This window comes from Panulirus ornatus, chromosome 41 (assembly GCF_036320965.1).
Source record: "Panulirus ornatus isolate Po-2019 chromosome 41, ASM3632096v1, whole genome shotgun sequence".
Classification (NCBI taxonomy): domain Eukaryota; kingdom Metazoa; phylum Arthropoda; class Malacostraca; order Decapoda; family Palinuridae; genus Panulirus; species Panulirus ornatus.
In genome coordinates this window covers 8,717,124-8,744,623 of record NC_092264.1, presented here as the reverse complement: position 1 = coordinate 8,744,623, position 27,500 = coordinate 8,717,124, and the positions used below count along the sequence as shown (strand labels likewise).

Sequence of the window (27,500 nt, the reverse complement as noted above, 5' to 3'; positions counted from 1 at the left end):
TTCAGGGGGTTCCCTTCCACAGATGACTTCTCCTTTGGAAGCTTCCCTCTTCCTCAAGCAACGTCCTGATTTAACCGCGTAATCCACCATTAGTACACTTAACTCATCCTCAATTACACATGGTCTGTGTAATGCATCAGTGTATAATGTAGGTCTTTACCTCCCGGCAAATATCTCTCACCAAAAACAGAACAATTTTGTTACCACACCAACCATCTCTTCGTCTCTTATCGTTGTTTGTAGCCATCATAACCTTCTCGTACCACAAATCCAGAATATCTCTCTTATCTCTATCTGCCATAAAAATTCTCTCTCTCTCTCTCTCTCTCTCTCTCTCTCTCTCTCTCTCTCTCTCTCTCTCTCTCTCTCTCTCTCTCTCTTAATCAGCAGTGCAACAAACTCTCTAACCCCTCTTATCACTCTCCCTAACAACCACTCTATCATTCTCATCGACATGTAAACCCCACATCATCAATTTATTTTATCACCGGTCACACCAACCTTACCCTTGCCCCGACAATCCAGCGGTTCCACCAACATCAACTATTCAACCCAGCCCTGCGTAACAGCGCAGTTGCCGGAACCCCAGATGTATAATTCATCCAGAATCAGCCGCAGTCCGCACTGTCCAGTCTAAGAATGTTTGTTCCCCCCACTTGATGTGACACGACAGCCCCTCTCTCTCTCTCTCTCTCTCTCTCTCTCTCTCTCTCTCTCTCTCTCTCTCTCTCTCTCTCTCTGACACTTATCTCCCTAAGATATGACACTGTTGCAGCTTCCAAGAGAGGTCTGGCACCCTCCTTCACAAGGTCTGACCCAATCTTCCTCACAATGTCTAAGACAATACTTCACAAGGTTTGACGTAATCTTCCTCAATGTCTAAGACAATACTCCACAAGGTCTAGCCAAATCTTCCTCAATGTTAAACACAATACTCCACAAGGTCTGACACAATATTCCTTAAGGTCTGGCAAAAATCCTCCATAAGGTCTGACACTATCTTCTTCAAGGTCATCTTCCACCAGGTCTAGCACTATCATCCACACGGTATGACACTACAGCTTCTACAGGGTCTGGTACTGTTATCCAGAAGATCTGACACAAGCTTCCATAAGATGTGTGACACTGCTGCAGCTTCCCCAGGGTCTCACAATCTTCCACGCGGTTTGACATTATCTTTCACAATGTCTAACGCTATTTCCACAAGGTCTGACACTTTCTTTCACATGGTCTGACGCTACCTTCCACAAGGTCTGACACTGTCCTCCACAAGATCTGGCACTGTCTTCCACAACAGCTGAGACTGTTGCTGCCACAAGGCCCCCACATCATTTCCCTGTATTCCAATGATTATATTCCTCAGCAGAATACTGATACATAGCCCCGTTGGCACGACGCGCCAATACAACCCTTGGATACGACGATACGACCTTAAAGCACAACGGTACGACCTTGGAGCACGAAGGCATTGCCCTAGACTTGATAATCTAACGCCAAGAGAACACTTATCACTTCACTACTGGGGTCAACACCCAACATCACGTCACTACGGGGGTCATCACACGAATCTACCTCATCTCAATGAGTAATACTAATGTTTTTCTACCTGTAGTTTCCTGTTTTCAGAATACACACATCCTCATGAGGGTTCTGTTTTCTGCGCTTTGTCTCCTCTTTTCTAAACGTACTGTCGTTTTCTACGAATACTATACCATTGCGTACACTTGGTGTCACTTTCGCACTGGTGTTATTTCAGCGGTCGCGTTCTGCTCGCTGCGGATCGAAAGGCGTAGTGGTGGAGGCAAGAGGATAGAAAAGAGGTAGGGAAAGGCGGGTGATGATAAGGATGTTTCGCCTCAAGAGGGGCCACTCTAGCTGAAAAAGTTACATAAGGTGGGTGATAGGTAACTTAAGAGGGACCTCTTGCGGGAGAAGTTACAAGAGTGGGAACACTCAAGACGGTCTCCTGCTAGAGGGAGTTACAGGGGCGGGGCGGGGGAGGAGGGGGGGGGGGGGGGGGGTAGGTGGCTAGAAACTCAAAAGAGGGGACTCGAACGGGAGGAGTTACGAGAGTGTTAGGACTCACGAAGGTCTCCTGCGAGTAGGGCGGTGTCGCCTGGCTGCACCAATGACCAGGGAGAGGTCGGGGAGCCAGGCAAGGGCCGCCTCCATGCTTGCCTCACTCTCACTGCGGCGACTACTACTCCCCACTGCCGCTGCCACCGCCGTCGCAGCACATGCGGTACTGTGCCTGGCGTCTGGATGCTCTCGCTGCCGCCCCTCCTAATACCACCAGTCTCCTCCCACATCACCGGGCCAACACCCAGACCACTGACCTTTTCACCATCCTCTCATCTCCCAGTATTCGCTACAATACTAATAATCTATCCATCTTAGTGTACGTGTGTCTGTGCGTGCGTGCGCGAGTGTGTGTGTGTGTGTGTGTGTGTGTGTGTGTGTGTGTGTGTGTGTGTGTGTGTGTGTGTACCCTCCTCCAGCAGGGCGAGATGCCTGTCAGGGGAACAGCAGGAATAAGTCTTCTCCATCCTCTCCCGTCCAGATAATGCTCTCTCTCTCTCTCTCTCTCTCTCTCTCTCTCTCTCTCTCTCTCTCTCTCTCTCTCTCTCTCTCTCTCTCTCAAAACCTGTTCCCGTCATGCTCCTCTTCACGTCTACTTCCCACCTCATTCTAAAGCTAGTCTCGTCTGTCTTCCAGCATCCAGCCGTAAAATACTTCATGGTAGTCGACCATTCCTCAGTCATTTAAGGACACCCATACGATCTCCACTGTTCCTTCTGCACAAACATCCACCAACAACTCTACGCACTGGATGATCTCGTTCCCCACATCTGTCAAATCGGGTGACTTTTACATTAGCCTACGTACCCTCATCTGATCTTGGTCCTCTGTCCTTGACGCATGCGCATCATTTACCGTATCAGTGTGGGAAACATTTACTCGCCGAGCCAAGCACTTCCTACAGTTATCCTGATGTGAGCCACACAGTGTTCAGACATCACACCTCACCCTCACCGTAGCTACACTTCTGATCATCCCCACTACCACGTGTCTAACTGCAATCCTATCCTCCTTCTGATCTAATGACCATAATTACTCCCCGCCTGTGAAGTGCTCCTCTGGTAACGCCCGCTGCCAATCGACACAAGTATAAGCCTACAGAAAACACGTCATATTTTCCTCGTTAAATGTAACGTTTTAAATGAAAATTTACGGTCATAAACAAAGCGTTGGACCTCACCTATAAAGCACTCTAATTATGTATGTATGTATATATATATATATATATATATATATATATATATATATATATATATATATATATATTTTTTTTTTTTTTTTTTCTTTTTTTTCATACTATTCGCTATTTCCCGCGATAGCGAGGTAGCGTTATATATATATATATATATATATATATATATATATATATATATATATATATATATATATATATATATATATATATTTTATTTTATTTTGCTTTGTCGCTGTCTCCCGCGTTAGCGAGGTAGCGCAAGGAAACAGACGAAAAAATGGCCCAACCCACCCACATACACATGTATATACATACACGTCCACACACGCAAATATACATACCTATACATCTCAATGTACACACATATATACAAACACAGACATATACACATGTACAAAATTCATACTTTCTGCCTCTATTTATTCCCATCGCCACCTCGCCACACATGGAATAAGAACCCCCTCCCCCCTCATGTGTGCGAGGGAGCGCTAGGAAAAGACAACAAAGGCCACATTCGTTCACACTTAGTCTCTTGCTGTCATGTAATAATGTACCGAAACCACAGCTCCCTTTCCACATCCAGGCCCACAGAACTTCCCATGGTTTACCCCAGACGCTTCACATGCCCTGGTTTAATCCATTGACAGCACGTCGACCCCGGTATACCACATCGTTCCAATTCACTCTAATCCTTGCACGCCTTTCTTTCTCCTCGTTCCCTCCACCTCTGACATATATATCCTCTTGGTCAATCTTTCCTCACTCATTCTCTCCATGTGACTAAACCATTTCAAAACACCCTCTTCTGCTCTCTCAACCACACTCTTTTTATTTCCACACATCTCTATAACCCTTACATTACTTACTCGATCAAACCACCTCACACCACATATTGTCCTCAAACATCTCATTTCCAGCACATCCACCCTCCTACGCACAACTCTATCCATAGCCCACGCCTCGCAGCCATACAACATTGTTGGAACCACTATTCCTTCAAACATACCCATTTTTGCTTTCCGAGACAATGTTCTCGACTTCCAAACATTCTTCAAGGCTCCCAGAATTTTCGCCCCCTCCCCCACCTATGATTCACTTCCGCTTCCATGGTTCCATCCGCTGCCAGATCAACTCCCAGATATCTAAAACACTTCACTTCCTCCAGTTTTTCTCCATTCAAACTTACCTCCCAATTGACTTGACCCTCAACCCTACTGTACCTAATAACCTTGCTCTTATTCACATTTACTCTCAGCTTTCTTCTTTCACACACACTTTACCAAACTCAGTCACCAGCTTATGCAGTTTCTCACGTGAATCAGCCACCAGCGATGTATCATCAGCGAACAACAACTGACTCACTTCCCAAGCTCTCTCATCCACAACAGAATGCTCACTTACCCCTCTTTCCAAAACTCTTGCATTAACCTCCCTAACAATCCCATCCATAAACAAATTAAACAACCATGGAGACATCACACACCCATGTCGGAAGCCAACATTCGCTGAGAACCTATCACTTTCCTCTCTTCCTACTCGTACACAGATGGCAGATACAGGGTGTTTTGGTCGAGGAGGTGTGCAAAGTAAGAGGGTTAGGGAAAATGATTTGGTAAACAGAGAAGAGGTAGTAAAAGCGTTGCGGAAGATGAAAGCCGGCAAGGCAGCAGGTTTGGATGGCATTGCAGTGAAATTTATTAAAAAAGGGGGTGACCGTATTGTTGACTGGTTGATAAGGCTATCTAATGTATGTATGATTCATGGTGAGGTGCCTGAGGATTGGCAGAATGCTTGCATAGTGCCATCGTACAAAGGCAAGGGGGATAAGAGTGAGTGCTCAAATTACAGAGATATAAATTTGTTGAGTATTCCTGGTAAATTATATGGGAGGGTATTGATTGAGAGGGTGAAGGCATGTACAGAGCATCAGATTGGGGAAGAGCAGTGTGGTTTCAGAAGCGGTAGAGGATGTGTGAATCAGGTGTTTGCTTTGAAGAATGTATGTGAGAAATACTTAGAAAAGCAAATGGATTTGTATGTAGCATTTATGGATCTGGAGAAGGCATATGACAGAGTAAATAGAGATGCTCTGTGGAAGGTACTAAGAATATATGATGTGGGAGGCAAGTTGTTAGAAGCAGTGAAAAGTTTTTATCGAGGATGTAAGATATGTATACGAGTAGGAAGAGAGGAAAGTGATTGGTTCTCAGGGAATGTAGGTTTGTGGCAGGGGTGTGTGATGTCTCTATGGTTGTTTAATTTGTTTATGGATGGGGTTGTTAGGGAGGTGAATGCAAGAGTTTTGGAAAGAAGGGCAAGTATGCAGTCTGTTGGGGATGAGAGAGCTTGGGAAGTGAGTCAGTTGTTGTTCGCTGATGATATAGCGCTGGTGGCTGATTCATTTGAGAAACTGCAGAAGCTGGTGACTGAGTTTGGTAAAGTGTGTGAAAGAAGAAAGTTAAGAGTAAATGTGAATAAGAGCAAGGTTATTAGGTACAGTAGGGTTGAGGGTCAAGTCAATTGGGAGGTAAGTTTGAATGGAGAAAAACTGGAGGAAGTGAAGTGTTTTAGATATCTGGGAGTGGATCTGGCAGCGGATAGAACCATGGAAGCGGAAGTAAATCATAGGGTAGGGGAGGGGGGCGAAAATCCTGGGGGCCTTGAAGAATGTGTGGAAGTCGAGAACATTATCTCGGAAAGCAAAATGGCTATGTTTGAAGGAATAGTGGTTCCAACAATGTTGTATCGTTGCGAGGCGTGGGCTATTGATAGAGTTGTGCGCAGGAGGATGGATGTGCTGGAAATGAGATGTTTGAGGACAATATGTGGTGTGAGGTGGTTTGATTGAGTAAGTAATGTAAGGGTAAGAGAGAAGTGTGGAAATAAAAAGAGCGTGGTTGAGGGAGCAGAAGAGGGTGTTTTGAAATGGTTTGGGCACATGGAGAGAATGAGTGAGGAAAGATTGACCAAGAGGATATATGTGTCGGAGGTGGAGGGAACGAGAAGTGGGAGACCAAATTGGAGGTGGAAAGATGGAGTGAAAAAGATTTTGAGTGATCGGGGCCTGAACATGCAGGAGGGTGAAAGGCGGGCAAGGAATAGAGTGAATTGGATCGATGTGGTATACCGTGGTCGACGTGTTGTCAATGGATTGAATCAGAGCATGTGAAGCGTCTGGGGTAAACCATGGAAAGTTCTGTGGGGCCTGGATGTGGAAAAGGAGCTGTGGTTTCGGGCATTATTGCATGACAGCTGGAGACTGAGTGTGAGCGAATGGGGCCTTTGTTGTCTTTTCCTGGCGCTGTCTCGCGCACATGAGGGGGGAGGGGGATGTTATTCTGTGTGTGGCGGGGTGGCGATGGGGGTGATTAGGGGCAGACAGTGTGAAGTGTGTGCATGTGTGTATATGTGTGTGTCTGTGTGTGTATATATGTGTGTAACTTGGGATGTGTGGGTGTGTATGTTTGCGTGTGTGGACGTGTGTGTGTGTGCATGTGTATGCATATGTATATATATATATATGTATGCATATGCATATATATATATATATATATATATATATATATATATATATATATATATATATATATATATATATATATATGTATATATATATATATATATATATATATATATATATATATATATATATATATATATATATATATATATATGTGTGTGTGTGTGTGTGTGTGTGTGTGTGTGTGTGTGTGTGTGTGTGTGTGTGTGTGTGTGTGCCTAAGGTCCTACCGAGTCTATCATAAATAATACATGAAGTGTGCCAAAATAGAATTCTGAAAACGAATTGGTATGCTGCCATTCATAATATATTTGCATTTAACTACTGGTACAGAACGGGGAGAGGGAGCTCTACACTCATGGGAGCCTAACTCTAGAAAATGTGTAATTTCCTGTCTATAACGTAAGGAGAGGGAGTTCTACACTCATGGGGCAAGAGATCTTATAAAATTTGCAGTTGCATATTTGTACTGAGTTATACACTCGTGGGGCCCCATCCCTCGAGTGTATATGTTTGTTTGTATTTTTTTTTTTTTTGGGGGGGGGGAACTTATCACATTAATATAACTTTTAAAGCAGCTGTGCGTGAAGGATTGATCATTTGGTATCACTGTGATCTACAGCTGGATTCAACCTGTGGCAAGCAAGAACTCTCATGATCTGAGCCCCCATAAAGCAGAGAGAGAGAGAGAGAGAGAGAGGAGAGAGAGAGAGAGAGAGAGAGAGAGAGAGAGAGAGAGAGAGAGAGAGAGAGAGAGAGAGAGAGAGGGAGACCGTTTGTTCCCTGGGTCTGCTATTAGAAACGAGTTCGTTACAACCGAGTTGGTTAAATTGTAAATTAGTTAATGGTGTTTCCGTTAACAAGTTCGTTAAAAGCTAGTGCATTATCACTCGATTCGTTGAAAGGCAGTGCGTTAAAGTCAAATTCGTCCATACCGATTTCTAATCGAGCGAAGAATTCGTCTATAATGAGTCCGTTCCCAGTAGCTTATCTTGGGTATGGCAGGTGCCCTGGACGCCACTTGAAAGAGGGGCGTCACTCAACAGGCTTGTTTTTTGACATATGCTACCCGATTGACATATTTAAAGGTTTGGTTTTGTGAGACAAAAAAGAAACTCGCCTACTTTTCAACTAAGGTAAAATTTTGCTACAATGAGATGCATTGCCGCTTCTACGTTACAATTTTGATCAAACAAATCTTTAACTTTAACTTAGCCTTTAAGAGTTTATATAAAGTTAAGCTTGGCCTAACTCTTGAACAGTTTAAAATTACACTGTACATATTCTTATATACATCCACTGTATGTACATTTTTAATCAAGCAAGGGGAGCAATTTCAGTGCTTGCCATACACGATATTTCCCCTAAATAAACCCCTGTTTCGTTAGGGGTATTATTTTTGTTCAAAATAATTTTTGGTTCAAAACTGAAAGATAAGATATTCAAACATTTCTATACTTGAAATAATCATGGCAAATATATCATAGTGCTCTCATTTACCTATTACATACTCATTAAATACAATGCAATGGAGCAGAAATATTTTCAAATTGACTTCACTCAATAAGAGGACAAAACGTTATCTTAATGCCCTATTTGTAGCCAGCATGAAAAATACTTCTTATAATGAGTTTTTAAGGGAAACCATTTTTTTCTGAAAAAAATTCCAAAAAATGAAGGTAATAATTCAGGGTATTTTTTGGCTCCAAAAACTTTTTGTTTCAAAATTGAAAAATAAAATATTCAAACACTTCTATTCTTGAAGCAATCATGGTTAATATATCATAATGCTCTCAGTTACCGATACATACCTAGTAAATAAGATGCAAAGGGTCACAAAATATTCCAAAATCAATTTTATCTAACACCTTAATTAAATGTCAAGACGAAAAAACGATATTTTAACACCATATTTGTATTCAACCTGAAAAATACTTCTTATGATAATTTCTTAAAGGAAATCTATTTTTAAGAAAAATACCTTTTAGCTTCAAAAAATTTTTGTTTCAAAATTGAAAGATAAGATATTCAAACACTTCTACCCTTAAAATAAATATGGAAAATATATAATAATGCTCTCAGTTACCGATACATTCTCAGTAAATACGATGCAAGGGAACAAAAAATATCTTTAAATTTACTTCATTTAACAGCTTAATTAAATGTCACGAAGACGACTAAACGTCATTTTACCACCAGATTTATATTCAGCATGAAAAATACCCAATAATTAGTTTATAAAGGAAATATGTGTTTCTGAGTAAAATACCAAAAATTTTAGGTAACAGCTCAAAATTTTAGGTAATAGCTCAAAAAACTTTTTGTTTCAAAGCTGAAAGATGAGATATTCAAACACTTCTATACTTGAAATAATCATGAAAAATATATCATAATGCTCTCAGTACCCGATACATACTAAGTAAATACGATACAAGGGAACAGAAAATATTTCAAAATTGACTTCATTTAACAGCTAAACTGAATGTCATAAAGACAACTAAACGTTGTTCTAACACAGACTTGTATTCGGCATGAAAAATACTTCTTATAATGATTTTTTAAAGGAAATCTCTTTTTCTGAGACAAATACCAAAAATTCAAGGAATTTTTTGGCTCCAAAAACATTTTCATTCAAATCTGAAAGATAAGATATTCAAACACTTCTATATTTGAAATAATCAAGGAAAATATATCATAATGCTCTCAGTTACCGATACATACCCAGTAAATACGATGCAAAGGAGCAGAAAATATTCTAAAATTAACTTCATTTAACAGCTTAAATGAATGTCATAAAGACGACTAAACGATATTTTAACACCAGATTTGTATTCAGCATGAAACATTCTTCTTATAATGAGTTTTTAAAGGAAATCTATTTTTCTGGGAAAAATGCCAAAAAATTTTAACTCAAAAAACTTTCAAAATTGAAAGATAACATATTCAGACACTTCTATACTTGAAATAATCATTTAACATATATTGTAATGCTCTCAGTTACCAATACATACCCAGTAAATACGATGCAAAGGATCAGAAAATATTTTAAAGTTGACTTCATTAACAGCTTAATTGAACGTCGTAAAGACGACTAAACGATATTTCAACACTAGATTCATATTCAGCATGAAAAATAATTCTTATAATGAGTTTTTAAAGGAAATATATTTTTCTGAGAAAAATTTTTGGTTTCAAAATTGAAACATGAGATATTCAAACACCTCTATACTTGAAATATGAAAAATATGTCATTATGCTCTCAGTTACCGATACATACTCAAAAAAAACGATGCAAAGGAACAAAAATATTTGAAAATTGACTTCATTTGACAGCTTAACTGAGTGTCATTAAGAGGACCAAACGTTAACACCAGATTTGTATTCAGCATGAAAATACTTCTTATGATGAGTTTTTAAAGGAAATTTATTTTTCTGAGAAAAATACCAAAAACTGAAGGTAATAGTTCAGGGCATTTTTTGCTCAAAAAAAAACTTTACGTATCAAAATTGAGAGATAAAATATTCAACCACATCTATACTTGAAATAATTATGGAAAGTATATCATAATGCTCTTAGTCACCGATACATACCCAGTAAATGCGATGCAAATGATCAGAAAATACTGAAAATTGAATTCATTTAACAGCTTAATTGAATGTCATAAAGACGATTACACGATATTCTAACACCAAATTTGTATTCAGCATAAAACATAATTCTCATAATGATTTTTTAAAGGAAATCTTTTTCTGAGAAAAATACCAAAAACTGAAGGTAATACTTCTGGGTATTTTTGGTTCCAAAAACGTTTCCTTTCAAAATTGGAAGATAACATATTCAAACACTTCTAAATATGAAATAATCAAGGAAAATATATCATAATGCTCTCAGTTACCGATACATACCCAGTAAATACGATGCAAATGAGTAGAAAATATCTTAAAATTGACTTCATTTAACAGCTTAATTGAATGTCATAAAGACGAGTAAACGTTACTTTAACACCAGATTTGTATTCAGCATGAAACATACTTCTTATAATGTGTTATTAAAGGAAATCTATTTTTCTCATTAAATTGCCAAAAATTGAAGGTAACAGTTCAGGGTATTCTTTAGCTCAATTTTTTTTTTTTTTCAAAATTGAAAGATAAAATATTCAAACACTTATATACTTGAAATAAGTATGGAAATGATGCTCTCAGTCACCGATTCATACATAGTAAATTCGATGCAAAGGAACAGAAATATTTGAAAATTGACTTCATTTGACAGCTTAATTGTCATTAAAAGGACTAAACGTTATTTTAACACCAGATTTGTATTCAGCATGAAAAATACTTCTTATAATGAGTTTTTAAAAAAAATATATTTCACTAAGAAAAGTACCAAAAATTGAAGGGTATTTTTTAGCTCCAAAAACGTTTTGTTTCAAAATTGAAAGATATTCATACATTTATATACTTGAAATAATCATGGAAAATATATCATAATGCTCTCATTTACCGATACATACATACTCAGTAAATACGATACAAAGGAACAGAACATACTTAAAAATTGACTTCATTTAACTGCTTATCTGAATGTCCTAAAGACGACTGAACGTTATCCTAACACCAGATTTGTATTCAGCAGGAAATGCTTCTTGTATTGAGTCTTTTAGGAAATCTATTTTTCTGAGCAAAATACCAAAAATTGAAGGTAATACTTTAGGGTATTTTTTAGCTCAAAAAATTATTTGTTTCATGATTTAAAGACAAGATATTTAAACATTTCTATACTTGAAATAATCATGAAACATAGAATGTTCTGTTACCGATTGATACCCAGTAAATACGATGTAAAGGATCAGATAATATTCTAAAATTGACTTCATTCAACAGCCTAATTGAATGTCAAAGACGACTAAACGATATTTCAACACCACATTTGTATTCAGCATAAAAATACTTCTTATAATGACTTTTTAAAGGAAATCTATTTTTCTGAGAAAAATGCTAGATAAAAATTCAGGGTATTTTTCAGCTCAAAAACTTTTTGTTTCAAAATTGAAAGATACGATATTCACACACTTTTATACTTGAAATAATCATGAAAAATATAATGCTATCGGTTCCGGATACATACTTAGTAAATAAGATGCAAAGGAACATAAATATCTGAAAATTTACTTCATTTAACAGCTTAATTAGGTGTCATTCAGAGGACTAAACGTTATTTTAACATCAGATTTGTATTCACCATGAAAAACACTTTTTACAAGGAGTTTTTTAAAGGAAATCTTATTTTTTGAGAGAAATACCTGCCATACCTAGGGCATGGCAGGTACCCTGGGCGCCACTTGAAGGGGGTTGCCACGCAACAGGTTTGTTTTTTGACATATGCAACCCGACTGACATTTTTAATGGGTTGGTTTTGTGAGATAAAAAAGAAACTCGCCTACTTTTCAACTATAATAATATTCTATCAATTGCATTACTGCTTTTACGTTACAATTTTGATCAAACAAATCTTTAAGTCTTTAAAAAGTTTATATAAATTCAAGTTTGGCCTAACTCAACAGTCTATAATTACACTGTATATATCTTTATATATATCCACTGTATTTTTAATCAAGCCAGGGGCACAATTTCAGTGCTTGCCATAGGAGCTATTTCCACTAGATACGCCCCTGTCCGTTCCAAACTATTTCGGCGTAAACGAACTGGTCAAAAGCGTTTTCGTTTTACATCAAGTTCGGTAACAGTACATTCCTTAAAAGCCAGATATTTTACGGAGAGTTTGTTAATACTTGAATTCGTTAACACGTTCAGTAAACACGAATCATTCATTACGTACTAAAGGGTTTGTTACAACAAACTTCTCTTTAAACAGTCTACCAGCGCCCTCTAGTTCACCGAACTCGAGAGAGTATAATTAATTCTGAGAATTATCGACGTTAACTTAAATCTCCATTTATCACAGGGACCTACCTACCAGGGCCTTTATGGAAATGCCATCATACCACACTCATCATAATTCATTCATAAATCACAATAAATTCACAAAACCAGCCATTGAAGGAATGTGTGGTGATCGTATTATTACGTGCAAGTAATTAAAAAGATTCAATTACATAGACGTATGTAATGGAGTTACTCCCTTTAGCACAACGGGATTATACAAGATCATTTAAGGTACAACCCTCGGGGTATGAATGACCTGGCCTACTGACCTGATTCATGAGGGATGGGTCAAAGACTTAATCCATAGTGGGTTTGGGGTTTGTTGTTGTTAAGATCGTCGGACCTGTTGGTCCGACACGGGCCTTTGCCTGTTGGCGGCCCGTTCCCTTGATTTATTCTCACTTGGGAGGTGGGAATTCCCTTATGGTCTGAAGTAGGTGTCCTATATGGTTTCTTTGAATCCTCTGAAATAGTAAGGCCGCTGGTAGTACGTGGTCTTCCTCACTGAAATTAGGGACTCTTTCACGGAGACTTTGTGTCACTTGACAGTCCAGCATGTAGTGTTCCAGTGGGTGCGTTGACGGCTCCTGGCAGTAGACGCAGTCCTTGATGACGCAGTCAGCTCTTTGCCAGCTGCATTGGTACCCTAGTCGTAGACGGTGTAGATTGTCTATGGTATTCCTGCTCATGTCTCTGTCGTTATATGGTGGCTCCAATGACGCGGCCACCATGTACCACTTGACTGACATGGATCCGGCACTGTAGGCGTCCAGGAGATTCTTCTTGATCCAGAGCCTTGCTGCTTTTTGTAGCTGGTGCTTCATTTGTTGCAGGTACACTGGAAAGTGCACCTCGATGTTGTTGAAGCGTGTAGCTGCTTTAGCTGCCTCGTCTGCTGTCTCGTTTCCCTCGATCCCCACGTGACTGGGGATCCAGTGTATGGTGACGGGACGTCCCTGTCGCTGCAGCTCTTGGAGTTGAGCGAGGATCGCGGTGATAAGCTTGATTTGTCCTTTGGGCGGCTGTGTTGCAGCGCTTGCACTGATGACTTGGAGTCCGTGTGCATTATCACGGGCTTCAAGTGCGAGGTGGCTGCATGTTCCAGGGCTTTGGAGATGGCTGTTAGCTCTGTTTGTACTCCGTCTGTAGCGTGGAGCAGCCATTTGACAGCCTCCAGAGGCGAGTATGACCTTGTGTGTGGAAGGCAGCTCCCGACCTTTCGTCATCTGTCTGGTTCACGGATCCGTCTGTGAAGTATGCCACAGCTCCAGCTGGCGTATCAGTGGCCATGGCTCTCAGACTCAGTCTTTTGATGTCTTCCTGCTGGAGGCTAGACTTTTTGTCTCCTAATGCTGTGACTGCGAAGGTGGCTGGTGGAGGGTCCCATGGAGGTGGTAAACTATACCGATGGTGTGGTGTCTCTTCCGTCTGCAGTGTGGATGTCTCCGCTCGGTAGGCGTGGATGATATTGGCCGCCACGTGCGACCAGGAGGTTCCTCGCGTCCTTTGGTTTCGGTGATGGGCAGCCCGGATTTTGACTTTCGTGGTGGAGGGCGTGCTCGACCTGCAGATCTTGGCTAGGGTCGCATGTTATCTGTTTGACTCTTGCTGCTAGGGGTGGCAGTCCAGTCTCCACCTGCAGGTTGCGGATCCTGGTCCACATGGGAGCTCCCAGCATGGTCCTAAGAGCATTATTTTGGACGACCTTCATGTTGGTCACTTGGTCATCCCTCAGGCCAATGAGTGCTGGAGCACAGTGGTCTACCAGCGATCTGATGGCGGCGGTTAGTAGGTCCTGAGCACCTTCATGTTTGCCCCAGCGGCTGGGCTAGTCAGCGACCTCGTCAGGTTTTCTCTGTTTCTCGTTCTCTGTCGGAGATACTGAAGCTGCGTCCTGAAGCTGAGTTTTTGGTCACACCACACTCCAAGACACTGGTGGGTGTCGGCCAGGTTACCGGCGTCCCCTGAAGGGAGAGCATCCTATCTGGTCTCGTGAAGCAGAGGGCCATCGCCCGTGTCTGGTTTGGGGTCAGAGACCAGGCCATTATATATCCAAGGGTCGTACACTCGTGCTCCAGGGTCGTATATGTACACCCTCGCTATGACACGGCAACACACCCAAGTTCAACAGCTGTATCATCGTGGTCAGCGGCCGTGCCGCTACGCTCAGGGGTCATTCGTCGTACTCAAGGGGTCGTAGGGTAACCTACAAGCCGTCCTGGTAAGGCGTTAAGCTTAATCCTATTGTACTCACTGCATGCAACCACACCATCTTCCCTCCCCTGCAGCGCCGCAGCCACTCCTGACTTCCGTGCTCGGAGTTCTCAACAGTATCCTGTTGGCCATAATATCCTCCTTCCTGCTTGTAAGGGCCTCTCCTCCTCCTCCTACCTCCTCTTAGGGGCCTCTCTTCCTCCTTCTACCTACTCGTAGGGGCCTCTCTTTTTCCTTCCTGCTCAAAAGGGCGCCTCTCCCTCCTCCTTTCTTCCTCCTCCTTGTTGGGGTCTCTCTTGCTCCTCCTTCCTACTCGTAGGGGCCTCTCTCCCTCCTCTTAAAGGCTTATCTTCCTCCTCCTCTTACTATCACCACAAGAAACTTACGAGTCGTGAAACCCTTCCCACAGCATCATAAAGTTGATCTCGCTGCTGGATGGATAAATATCTGTGATCTGACCCTTCAGCCTGGGACTTATGTTTCCAGACACCGTAGAGTGATCCGAGGTAGTCGAGCTCCACGCTTGCCAAGAATCTCTAGGACGCCGATATGTTACGGGATCAGCACTGTGATTCACTCCTTGCAGCCATTATCTTCCCGATAAGCCTTGGCTGCCCCTCAATGTACCATGGCGTCCTCAGTAATACCCTGCTCTCCTTCTTGCTCTGGCTTCGCGAATGCTCCCAAGACCAGGTTGTCGTAGTTCCGGTGATGTAAGACTTCTCGACTCTTAGGATTCCCAGGGACCTTCAGGTTTTCCTTTCCTAGGACAGTGATGCGAGTATTGAGCACGACGCCTCTTTCTTCTCAACACGTCGGTTACGTTCTACAGTCTCAAGTTATCCATGTTCTACTCCTGGTAAGCGAAATGTCTTAAGACTTTATGTAGAGTATCATAAGATGGTTATCCATTATCTCTCCAGGTTGCTGACACCTTCAGACCGTACGTACAATATCTTAAGATGGTTTCGGAGACCTTCAACATTACAAGCTCAGGTCTGTGACCGCACACAAAGCTGTCGACCAGCTGTTTGCTACAAGCCCATTTAACCCTCTTTAATTCACGTCATGCGGTTCTAAGAATGACTCATCTGGTATTTCCTTCAGTTATGTTCCTTATAATTTTTCTCCTTTCTCGTAAAGCTGAATGACACACATTCACATTCCCGAGGAGTCTCGGCCGCTTGCGTCAAACTATCTAAGTCAAATCATGTACTCACTAGTGCCCTATCTCTGTAATGCTTCCAAATTTCCGATCTTATTTTTCTTGAGTGTAACAATGAGGAGTGCGGAATCTGCACTCAGTGAGTCAGTAATCTCACAGTTGTTTTGTACATACGGGGTCCCACATGGAGGCGGAAGCAAACTATAACAGGTTGTCCCGGTTCCTTTCCTTGAAGACGGCCTCTTAAAATTTCCAGATGTAGAGAGAGAGAGAGAGAGAGAGAGAGAGAGAGAGAGAGAGAGAGAGAGAGAGAGAGAGAGAGAGATGCAGTACATGGACCAAACAGAGTGGATAGTAGGTCATCCCACTCCCCCAACCAACAGAAAAATGTAGAGGGCCGCCTAAAGCATGTATTAGTCCCGGACGCCCCTTAGGTTGGCTCTGGGCGACCAAGTAATTAAGTGGCCTGGGATACTGCCTTTCCTCGACGTTTCGGAAAATTCATTTCTACCCTTCAGCAGGCAGGGGAAATGTCTGCCACTGGTTATCATTCGTATTTAAGTCGCATATTAGCAGCAAAACGCCTGGGCTTCAATATTTAACAAACTTTGGTTGCTCAGTTGGGCCTTAGGCCTATATCAACTGCACTGGTCATTAAGAGCCGTAAACGTCAACATATAATCACCATCCTAAACATCTTACAAAAATTCTTGATGTGTTAAAAACAACCCTGAGACCACATACACTCTATGTCTCCCATGGAACTTTGGTCCTCGCTGTCTCGTATACTTTTGGCAAGATGGTGCGATCGTTGAGTATGGGGAGGCGTGGCACTGACCTGACCCTTAAGTGAGAGGTCAAAGGCCAGGCCACCATTCCTACATCGCTCCCTAGAGGCTAAAACTAAACACACCAGATCAATCGACGAATTCATCTACCAACTACCACAGTTTCATAAAATTAAAGTATCCTATTTGTCTTTACTGACGGTAGGGTTTACAAACACATCGATGTCTTCACATCTGGCTGAGCCAAGAACAACCAGACGTGGCGGTCTGTCGTAGGGGCGGCGGTGGGAGGGTGGCGGCGGCGGGAGGGAGGGATCTTCCACGCTATGCTGAATCACCCATATCATGCTGAATCGCACTGCAGATCGGCAAGCGCACAGCGGCATACAGCCCCACACCTTCCTACACGCCTCAAAACCCGTTTTCGATGGGAGTAAAGCATATACTTTATATACTCCTTATACCCGTTGGTATAACTCTTGAGGATGATGGTATGGGCGGTGGGAACAACCCATGCTCACTCCGATAAGACCCTTGATCACATGGGGACAACACTTGATAACGATGGTACAACCCCTGAGCGATCGATTCGACAGCTTCACGGTTAGGTCAAAGGCCAGGGCATCATACCATGGGGTCGACCGTCGTACCCAAGGTTATAAGACGTCGCATTGTAGCAGAGTAAGGTGTGACTGGCGATTCTGATACAGATTATGTACACAATCTGCCCAATGCTGAGGAATTTCAAAAGATTTGGTTATGGGTGTTGTCAGACTGACGGCAGATGTGTTGGGCGTGTCAGGGAGAGAAATGAGGCCCGTGGCTGATGCCCCGACAAATGTGGCTTGTGCAATCAGTTTGAGAGCAGGTGTGTTGGGTGTGTCAAGGGCCCCCGGGGGTAATGACTGCCCGTGACCGCCTCATCCTCCCACTGCCGTCAACACCCACACGGACATGCCACTGTGCTGCTCACTCCTCCTCCCCAAGTAATCGATCCTCGCTTTACGAGAGAGGAGGTCTACTTCTCGTCCACTCTTCCTCCTCTGCCCCCCCCCCCTCCCCCCAAGCTCTCTCCCTCTTCCTCCTCTAACCTCCCACGACCCAATATGACCTTCTCTCGGGCCATGAATCTCGTACTTTTTTATGGTCTCACCGTCTACCACTTCCTCTTCCCTTGACCCATTCTTCTCACCTCTCCACACCATCTCCCTCTTCCATGTCCAACTCCACGACCCTCTCTTTCTCTTACCACCTCCTCCCTTGCCTTCCCTCTTCCTCCCCTACATACACCCCTGCCCCTGCAGAAAGAATACGTCCGGGGGGTCACCTTAGCCTGATGGGGTGTGATGTAACTGCCCGACCCGGGTGCTCGACCGCCTCACTCAAGGTGGCGCGACCTTCAATAAAAACATACTCCCTTCCGTTAGCACATATAATGCAACCTCCCTCCTTCGGCAGACCATCTGAAAACAGTGCACCCACATACACCTTCAGACAACACATCTCTTGTATGTGCTGTCACACGTCAACAGTATGGTGTAGGTATTCTCAAAGCTTTCATTTAAGCATGCCAACAACGACATTCTTCACCCAAGGCTCCCAGGCACACACTTTTGGTTAGTTCTGTATAATCCATTTGAGGCACAATTATTACGACGGAGTTTTCAAATTATTCTACCACAAATCGTACGACTACAGGGAGGTACAAACACATCGTACGAGCAAATAAAGATGGCTTGACCAAACAACAATAGGACTCCACTCCCAGATGACATTTTTTTCCAGAAATGCCCTCAAGTCTTGACCTGACGGTTACACACACACACACACACTAAGGTACGCCTCACTGACCGACGTAGACAATGGTAACACAGAGAGTGGGATATTCCTGCAACAATAGCGAGTCAGGTCAGGCTGATATTACAGACTAGTTCTCTCTACGGTCTTAAGTGGGACTTATCATCTTCCGTTAGCCTTTGCCGGGATACGAAATACCTCGGTACACAACACCCTGGACTTAAACAGACTACCCACAGCATATTACGGAACGTTTTGCTCATGAATAAAACTATCCTGATTAAATGTTATCAATACTCTGATAAAATGTGACCTTAATAATCCATTATCATATAATCGTCTGAGTATGGTCTACCACGTACATGAAAATTACTCTCTACGTCTCTGATATTTCCAATTTTCCTTGACTGAAGTTCATTAACCTAAATATATATATATATATATATATATATATATATATATATATATATATATATATATTTTTTTTTTCAAACTATTCGCCATTTCCCGCATTAGCGAGGTAGCGTTAAGAACAGAGGACTGGGCCTTTTTCGGAATATCCTCACCTGGCCCCCTCTGTTCCTTCTTTTGGAAAATTAAAAAAAAACGAGAGGGGTGGATTTCCAGCCCCCCGCTCCCTCCCCTTTTAGTCGCCTTCTACGACACGCAGGGAATACGTGGGAAGTATTCTTAATCCCCTATCCCCAGTCTATATATATATACATATATATATATATATATATATATATATATATATATATATAGACTGAGAAGCTCTCTACAACGCTACCATGAACCAGATAACCAAGCCAGGAGGGCGTACATCAAGCTATGGACGTCCTTTCGAAATCCTCTCCTCCTCACGCTGCCGCGCGTCCCACACCCTCATTAGTAAAAATGGCTGGCATCAAGCTACGCATCAGTCTGTTAACAACAACAATGAGAGAGAGAGAGAGAGAGAGAGAGAGAGAGAGAGAGAGAGAGAGAGAGAGAGAGAGAGAGAGAGAGAGAGAGAGAGAGTTCCATGAACAGAGACCAGTCTGCAAGCTATTTATGTTACCAATCGATCCGACAAACAGTTCTTGCAATCATGTCTTTTTATGTTTAAAAACTTTGCAAAAACATATCAGGTCCTCATGCACATTTTCATGCATAAGTCAGATTCAGTGTACTACAATCCATGAGACACGCTCATGGTACATCCACTCAAGAGTATGTCATTCCCACTAAAGTGGTTTTTGAGCATATTCATAATTTCGTGAAGACGAAAATATTAAATCACAAAGTACATTTAAACCCTCGAGAGTGATGAGACGATGGTTGAGTTAGAAAAAATGACAAAAAATATAAATACGAAAGACCACAAATACGAGCAAAAACGGCATAAACAGATTGTGTACAAAGAAAAACAAAAACTGCAAAACCAAATCACACCACAAATAATTCAAACCGAGCCTTGCTGTGACCTTGATCTTTGACCCCACCAATGTTACATATCTAAACTGCAGCATATTTTATCTTTATATGGAAATACGTGCATTCATCAACACCAAGATATACAACTCACAGAGGAGTTACGTCACAAGCAATACAATGTCACACACGAGTCAGCCAAGACGACAAAATGTCCGCAGAAAAGATATAGTCCACAATTTTCTGAACTAGGTAAGCAAAGCCATAGATGGAGAATCTCAAAGAGTGATATCTGCCCTCTCCCTACTGGAGTACAGTAATATAAGCGTATACATCAACATACAAACCCAGAGGAACTGCTGAGCTGAAGAACATTCAGTGATCCTTCAACGCCTACATCAAGTACAAACACTTAAGTTACGGGGACGCGATAAAACCTTCATTGCTGAAACCACGAGAACGAAATATGAAATAACGGGAGGCCATTATACAAGGGCACACGTCCCAGACAGAATCCTGGTGATTCTAACGTCGACGTCAGAAAACAGACAAGAAAAATATAACGATACACAAAATGTGAAATGATGGAAGCTTGGACACCCCTGAACGTGCAGTCCTTGCTATACTGACAACGTACATAAGATCGCAGTGAAGAGTACATTTGCTGTAGGATATTCTACGAAAAAATACCATATACGTCAAGGGCCCAAGTCCGTGTAACCCCCTCCGTACGACCACTTCACGTCTTCAATACGACAAGGTAACTTGCTACATTAAACCTTAAGTTACAGCGGCTTGAAACCCTTGAGTAAGATGACACGCTAGTTCTCGCACTCAGCGAGATTAAATCGTATTCAAAGGGTCAATCCACAACTAGAAAATGTAAAGGAGCAAAATCAGGACGACCCCATGATTTCTTTAGAGGGGAAAAAAGTATTAAAAAAAAGCCAGCTCCCTTCAAGGAATACCAGCGCAAGCAATATTACACAACAGATCACAAACGGGAAAGTTGCAACATTGAACAGCTCAGGTCAGCTGGCCCTCGCAGCCGCCAGTACCCTTGGGGAAGAAGAATGGAGGAGAAGACTGGCAAGATAACTATACCCGCCAGAAGATATTGTAACACTACACCTACAAGTTGCGTTACAGCATTAAACCTCCAGGAAAATAGGTCAGGTCGCTGTACCTCCAAGAAGGAAGAACATTAAAACTCCAAGAAGAACAGTTACAACACTACACCTTCAAGAAATAAAGATATAACACTACACCTCCAAGAAGACATGCTAGAACACTACACCTCCGAGACGAAAAGTTATAACCCTACACCTCCAAGGAGACAGGTTAGACCCCTACATCTCCGAAGACACAAGTTAGAACACAAGGCCTGCATGAAGACAAGTTATACCACTAAATCTCACTGAAAGAAAAAAAGTCCCATCTTAATGATAACGGTCAATGGTTCCTATTCTTTACCCTCGAACATAACGGGGAAACTTTCTCAGTTTATTTTCCCCTTTCTTGTACAGCGGGGTGGCTGGTAATCTTAACTCCATTACACCTCATTTTAATTATACCTAACCCCATTATATTCCATTCCCATCATACCCAGTCACATCGTACCTCATTCCGATCATACCCAGTCACATCGTACCTCATTCCGATCATAATCAACCCCTTCGTCTCATTCCGATCAAACCCAATCACACTGTATATCATCCCTATCAATACCCAACCCTATTCTACCTTTATCTATCATACCCAACTCCATTCCGATCTTACCCACCTCCTACGTCCCGGTAGCGGAAGACAAGTAAGGACCAGAGTTAAGTGGCTTTCATTAGCACAAACTGACCCCCGCGCGCTGGGCTCTTCTTGCGGTCTTAGAGCGAACGTTAACGTTTCCGCAATCATGCACACACGCATGACGGACAGATACGCACGCATGCATATTACGTGCATACTCAGAGACGGACAGATATGCACACGAAACTTAAGGCACGTGCATGAAAAAAAAGTGCACATAACAGGTGGACCTCCAAGCCCGATAATAAGGGGAGCCCCAACTAGCTACCCACAGGGGCATCTCCTATCCTAGCAGTATGGGGAGTGCAGCATCCAACCAGTAACAATTACATGACTCATGTACTCTGCAGACGGCGTCCACTCTTCCGTGACGGAGCGAGCAACCGTTGGACAAACACACCTCTCAAAAGTCACCAGACCTATAAATAAACGGTAAAGCGAGCTTCAGCACTGGGGACATTACAAGGGCTACTTCCCCCACCAACGAAAAGCGATCATCATTGACTCCACGCCCTGTATGCACGCTCAGCATCCCACCAACACTACAAGTGGGGGCGTCGCCACAGATTTCGTACGGGTAAGTTACGCTGCTGGCAATGGTGCAGTGGGGATAACGCTGCCTCCTTACACAAGATGGACGCTTAAGGCTTTACGGTGTTAGAGAGACAGGCGGCGTCACAGATGAGGAAGCACGTAAGGGCGCTGCTGAGGAGGGTAGTGCCTCGTACTGCCTTGGTTGGACGGTAAAGGCATCACCATCAGGGTACATGGTAAGTAAGGTTGCTGCTGGCACCGATGCTTGTGAGAAAGACACCCTCCATCCCCCTAGGTGGACGGTAAGGGTACAAGGCAGTGGCTATGGCAAGGGGCGTCGCAGTTACCTCGTGCGTGAAGTCGCTGCTGGTGCTGAGAGAGAGAGAGGAGTCGGCAGCCGCCGAGCTAAATTTAAAAGCTGTCCCACCACGGTACTAGCCACCGCTGCGTCATGTGAGTATTACGTTGTGCAACGCACGTGATTATTCACAGGTGCCACTAACCGGCACTATGCCGGTAAACAATGCAGCAGCGCTCATGGCAGGATGGAGCGGAATGTGCACGTTTCGCATGAGAGAGAGAGAGAGAGAGAGAGAGAGAGAGAGAGAGAGAGAGAGAGAGAGAGAGAAAGAGAGAGAGAGAGAACAACTTTGCACGTGTGCAAATTCCATACGCATGTGTATTTATCTACTTGTGCAGACAAGGTGAGGTCTATTTACTTGTGCAGGGCTCCCCCACACAAACTTAGCATTCCTACAAGAGTGGCTCCTGCATTCTACAATCCTCCCCCTCCCCCATATATATATATATATATATATATATATATATATATATATATATATATATATATATATGAAACAGGAGTTGTGGGAGTATGTGATAGAGTGTAAGAAAGTAAATTCTCGATTAATATGGGTAAAACTGAAAGTTGATGGAGAGAGGTGGGTGATTATTGGTGCATATGCACCTGGGCATGAGAAGAAAGATCAAGAGAGGCAAGTGTTTTGGGAGCAGCTGAATGAGTGTGTTAGTGGTTTTGATGCACGAGACCGGGTTATAGTGATGGGTGATTTGAATGCAAAGGTGAGTAATGTGGCAGTTGAGGGAATAATTGGTATACATGGGGTGTTCAGTGTTGTAAATGGAAATGGTGAAGAGCTTGTAGATTTATGTGCTGAAAAAGGACTGATGATTGGGAATACCTGGTTTAAAAAGCGAGATATACATAAGTATACTTATGTAAGTAGGAGAGATAGCCAGAGAGCGTTATTGGATTACGTGTTAATTGACAGGCGTGCGAAAGAGAGACTTTTGGATGTTAATGTGCTGAGAGGTGCAACTGGAGGGATGTCTGATCATTATCTTGTGGAGGCTAAGGTGAAGATCTGTATGGGTTTTCAGAAAAGAAGAGTGAATGTTGGGGTGAAGAGGGTGGTGAGAGTAAGTGAGCTTGAGAAGGAGACCTGTGTGAGGAAGTACCAGGAGAGACTGAGTACAGAATGGAAAAAGGTGAGAACAATGGAAGCAAGGGGAGTGGGGGAGGAATGGGATGTATTTAGGGAATCAGTGATGGATTGCGCAAAAGATGCTTGTGGCATGAGAAGAGTGGGAGGTGGGTTGATTAGAAAGGGTAGTGAGTGGTGGGATGAAGAAGTAAGAGTATTAGTGAAAGAGAAGAGAGAGGTATTTGGACGATTTTTGCAGGGAAAAAATGCAATTGAGTGGGAGATGTATAAAAGAAAGAGACAGGAGGTCAAGAGAAAGGTGCAAGAGGTGAAAAAAAGGGCAAATGAGAGTTGGGGTGAGAGAGTATCATTAAATTTTAGGGAGAATAAAAAGATGTTCTGGAAGGAGGTAAATAAAGTGCGTAAGACAAGGGAGCAAATGGGAACTTCAGTGAAGGGCGCAAATGGGGAGGTGATAACAAGTAGTGGTGATGTGAGAAGGAGATGGAGTGAGTATTTTGAAGGTTTGTTGAATGTGTTTGATGATAGAGTGGCAGATATAGGGTGTTTTGGTCGAGGTGGTGTGCAAAGTGAGAGGGTTAGGGAAAATGATTTGGTAAACAGAGAAGAGGTAGTGAAAGCTTTGCGGAAGATGAAAGCCGGCAAGGCAGCAGGTTTGGATGGTATTGCAGTGGAATTTATTAAAAAAGGGGGTGACTGTATTGTTGACTGGTTGGTAAGGTTATTTAATGTATGTATGACTCATGGTGAGGTGCCTGAGGATTGGCGGAATGCGTGCATAGTGCCATTGTACAAAGGCAAAGGGGATAAGAGTGAGTGCTCAAATTACAGAGGTATAAGTTTGTTGAGTATTCCTGGTAAATTATATGGGAGGGTATTGATTGAGAGGGTGAAGGCATGTACAGAGCATCAGATTGGGGAAGAGCAGTGTGGTTTCAGAAGTGGTAGAGGATGTGTGGATCAGGTGTTTGCTTTGAAGAATGTATGTGAGAAATACTTAGAAAAGCAAATGGATTTGTATGTAGCATTTATGGATCTGGAGAAGGCATATGATAGAGTTGATAGAGATGCTCTGTGGAAGGTATTAAGAATATATGGTGTGGGAGGAAAGTTGTTAGAAGCAGTGAAAAGTTTTTATCGAGGATGTAAGGCATGTGTACGTGTAGGAAGAGAGGAAAGTGATTGGTTCTCAGTGAATGTAGGTTTGCGGCAGGGGTGTGTGATGTCTCCATGGTTGTTTAATTTGTTTATGGATGGGGTTGTTAGGGAGGTAAATGCAAGAGTTTTGGAAAGAGGGGCAAGTATGAAGTCTGTTGGGGATGAGAGAGCTTGGGAAGTGAGTCAGTTGTTGTTCGCTGATGATACAGCGCTGGTGGCTGATTCATGTGAGAAACTGCAGAAGCTGGTGACTGAGTTTGGTAAAGTGTGTGGAAGAAGAAAGTTAAGAGTAAATGTGAATAAGAGCAAGGTTATTAGGTACAGTAGGGTTGAGGGTCAAGTCAATTGGGAGGTGAGTTTGAATGGAGAAAAACTGGAGGAAGTGAAGTGTTTTAGATATCTGGGAGTGGATCTGGCAGCGGATGGAACCAAGGAAGCGGAAGTGGATCATAGGGTGGGGGAGGGGGCGAAAATTCTGGGGGCCTTGAGGAATGTGTGGAAGTCGAGAACATTATCTCGGAAAGCAAAAATGGGTATGTTTGAAGGAATAGTGGTTCCAACAATGTTGTATGGTTGCGAGGCGTGGGCTATGGATAGAGTTGTGCGCAGGAGGATGGATGTGCTGGAAATGAGATGTTTGAGGACAATGTGTGGTGTGAGGTGGTTTGATCGAGTGAGTAACGTAAGGGTAAGAGAGATGTGTGGAAATAAAAAGAGCGTGGTTGAGAGAGCAGAAGAGGGTGTTTTGAAGTGGTTTGGGCACATGGAGAGAATGAGTGAGGAAAGATTGACCAAGAGGATATATGTGTCGGAGGTGGAGGGAACGAGGAGAAGAGGGAGACCAAATTGGAGGTGGAAAGATGGAGTGAAAAAGATTTTGTGTGATCGGGGCCTGAACATGCAGGAGGGTGAAAGGAGGGCAAGGAATAGAGTGAATTGGAGCGATGTGGTATACCGGGGTTGACGTGCTGTCAGTGGATTGAATCAAGGCATGTGAAGCGTCTGGGGTAAACCATGGAAAGCTGTGTAGGTATGTATATTTGCGTGTGTGGTTGTATGTATATACATGTGTATGGGGGGGGGGGCCATTTCTTGCGTCTGTTTCCTTGCGCTACCTCGCAAACGCGGGAGACAGCGACAAAGTATAAAAAAAAAAAAAAAAAAAAAATATATATATATATATATATATATATATATATATATATATATATATATATATATATATATATATATATATATATATATGCGCAAACAGGCTTCTGGCATGAGAAGCGTGGGAGGTGGGCAGATTAGAAAGGATAGTGAGTGGTGGGATGAAGAAGTAAGATTGTTAGTGAAAGAGAAGAGAGAGGCATTTGGACGAGGTTTGCAGGGAAATAATGCAAATGACTGGGAGATGTATAAAAGAAAGAGGCAGGAGGTCAAGGGAAAGGTGAAAGAGGTAAAAAAGAGGGCAAATGAGAGTTGGGGTGAGAGAGTATCATTAAATTTTAGGGAGAATAACAAGGTGTTTTGGAAGGAGGTAAATAAAGTGCGTAAGACAAGGGAACAAATGGGAACATCGGTGAAGGGGGGAAATGGAGAAGTAATAATAAGTAGCGGTGATGTGATAAGGAGATGGAGTGAGTATTATGAAGGTTTGTTGAATGTGTTAGATGATATAGTGGCAGATATAGGGTGTTTTGGTCGAGGTGGTGTGCTAAGTGAGAGAGTTAGAGAGAATGATTTGCTAAACAGAGAAAAGGTAGTAAAAGCTATGCGGAAAATGAAAGCCGGCAAGGCAGCTGGTTTGGATGGTATTGCAGTGGAATTCATTAAAAAAGGGGGTGACTGTGTTGTTGACTGGTTGGTAAGAATATTTAATGTATGCATGACTCATGGCGAGGTGCCTGAGGATTGGCGGAATGCATCCATAGTGCCAATGTACAAAGGCAAAGGGGATAAAGGTGAGTGCTCAAATTACAGAGGTATAAGTTTGTTGAGTATTCCTTGGAAATTATATGGGAGGGTATACTGAGAGGGTGAAAGCATATACAGAGCATCAGATTGGGGAAGAGCAGTGTGGTTTCAGAAGTGGTAGAGGATGTGTGGATCAGGTGTTTGCTTTGAATTCAGAATGTATGCGAGAAATACTTAGAAAAGCAATGGGATTTGTTTGTAGCATTCATGGATCTGAAGAAGGCATATGATACAGTTGATAGAGATGCTCTTTGGAAGGTATCAAGAATATGTGGTGTGGAGGAAAGTTGCTAGCAGTGAAAAGTTTTTATGGAGGATGTGGGGCATGTGTACGAGTAGGAAGAGAGGAAAGTGACTGGTTCTCAGTGAATGTCGGTTTGCGGCAGGGGTGCGTGATGTCTCCATGGTTGTTTAATGTGTTTATCGATGGGGTTGTTAGGGAGGTGAATGCGAGAGTTTTGGA

General features: G+C 42.6%; 1 protein-coding gene and 1 long non-coding RNA gene across 3 annotated transcripts in view; one reads left to right on the top strand and one right to left on the bottom strand.

Moving 5' to 3' along the window:
• The window catches only part of LOC139761662 (protein Aster-B-like), a 293,330-nt gene that overhangs the window by 234,229 nt on the left and 31,601 nt on the right, over positions 1-27,500 (bottom strand). Inside the window, exon 1 of one of the 2 annotated variants that reach the window (XM_071685978.1) lies at positions 2,087-2,293. The exons of the other annotated variant lie outside the window; for it this stretch is intronic. Coding sequence (XP_071542079.1) covers positions 2,087-2,172 — 86 coding nt within the window. The 5' untranslated portion in view covers positions 2,173-2,293. Of the gene's footprint in view, positions 1-2,086; positions 2,294-27,500 lie in introns of those variants that run through there. 2 annotated transcript variants of the gene reach the window in all.
• LOC139761660 (uncharacterized) overlaps positions 19,485-27,500 on the top strand; it is a 15,776-nt gene continuing 7,760 nt past the window's right edge. The window contains exon 1 of the long non-coding RNA XR_011715580.1: positions 19,485-22,907. This is a non-coding gene — a long non-coding RNA (uncharacterized lncRNA). The remainder of the gene's footprint in view (positions 22,908-27,500) is intronic.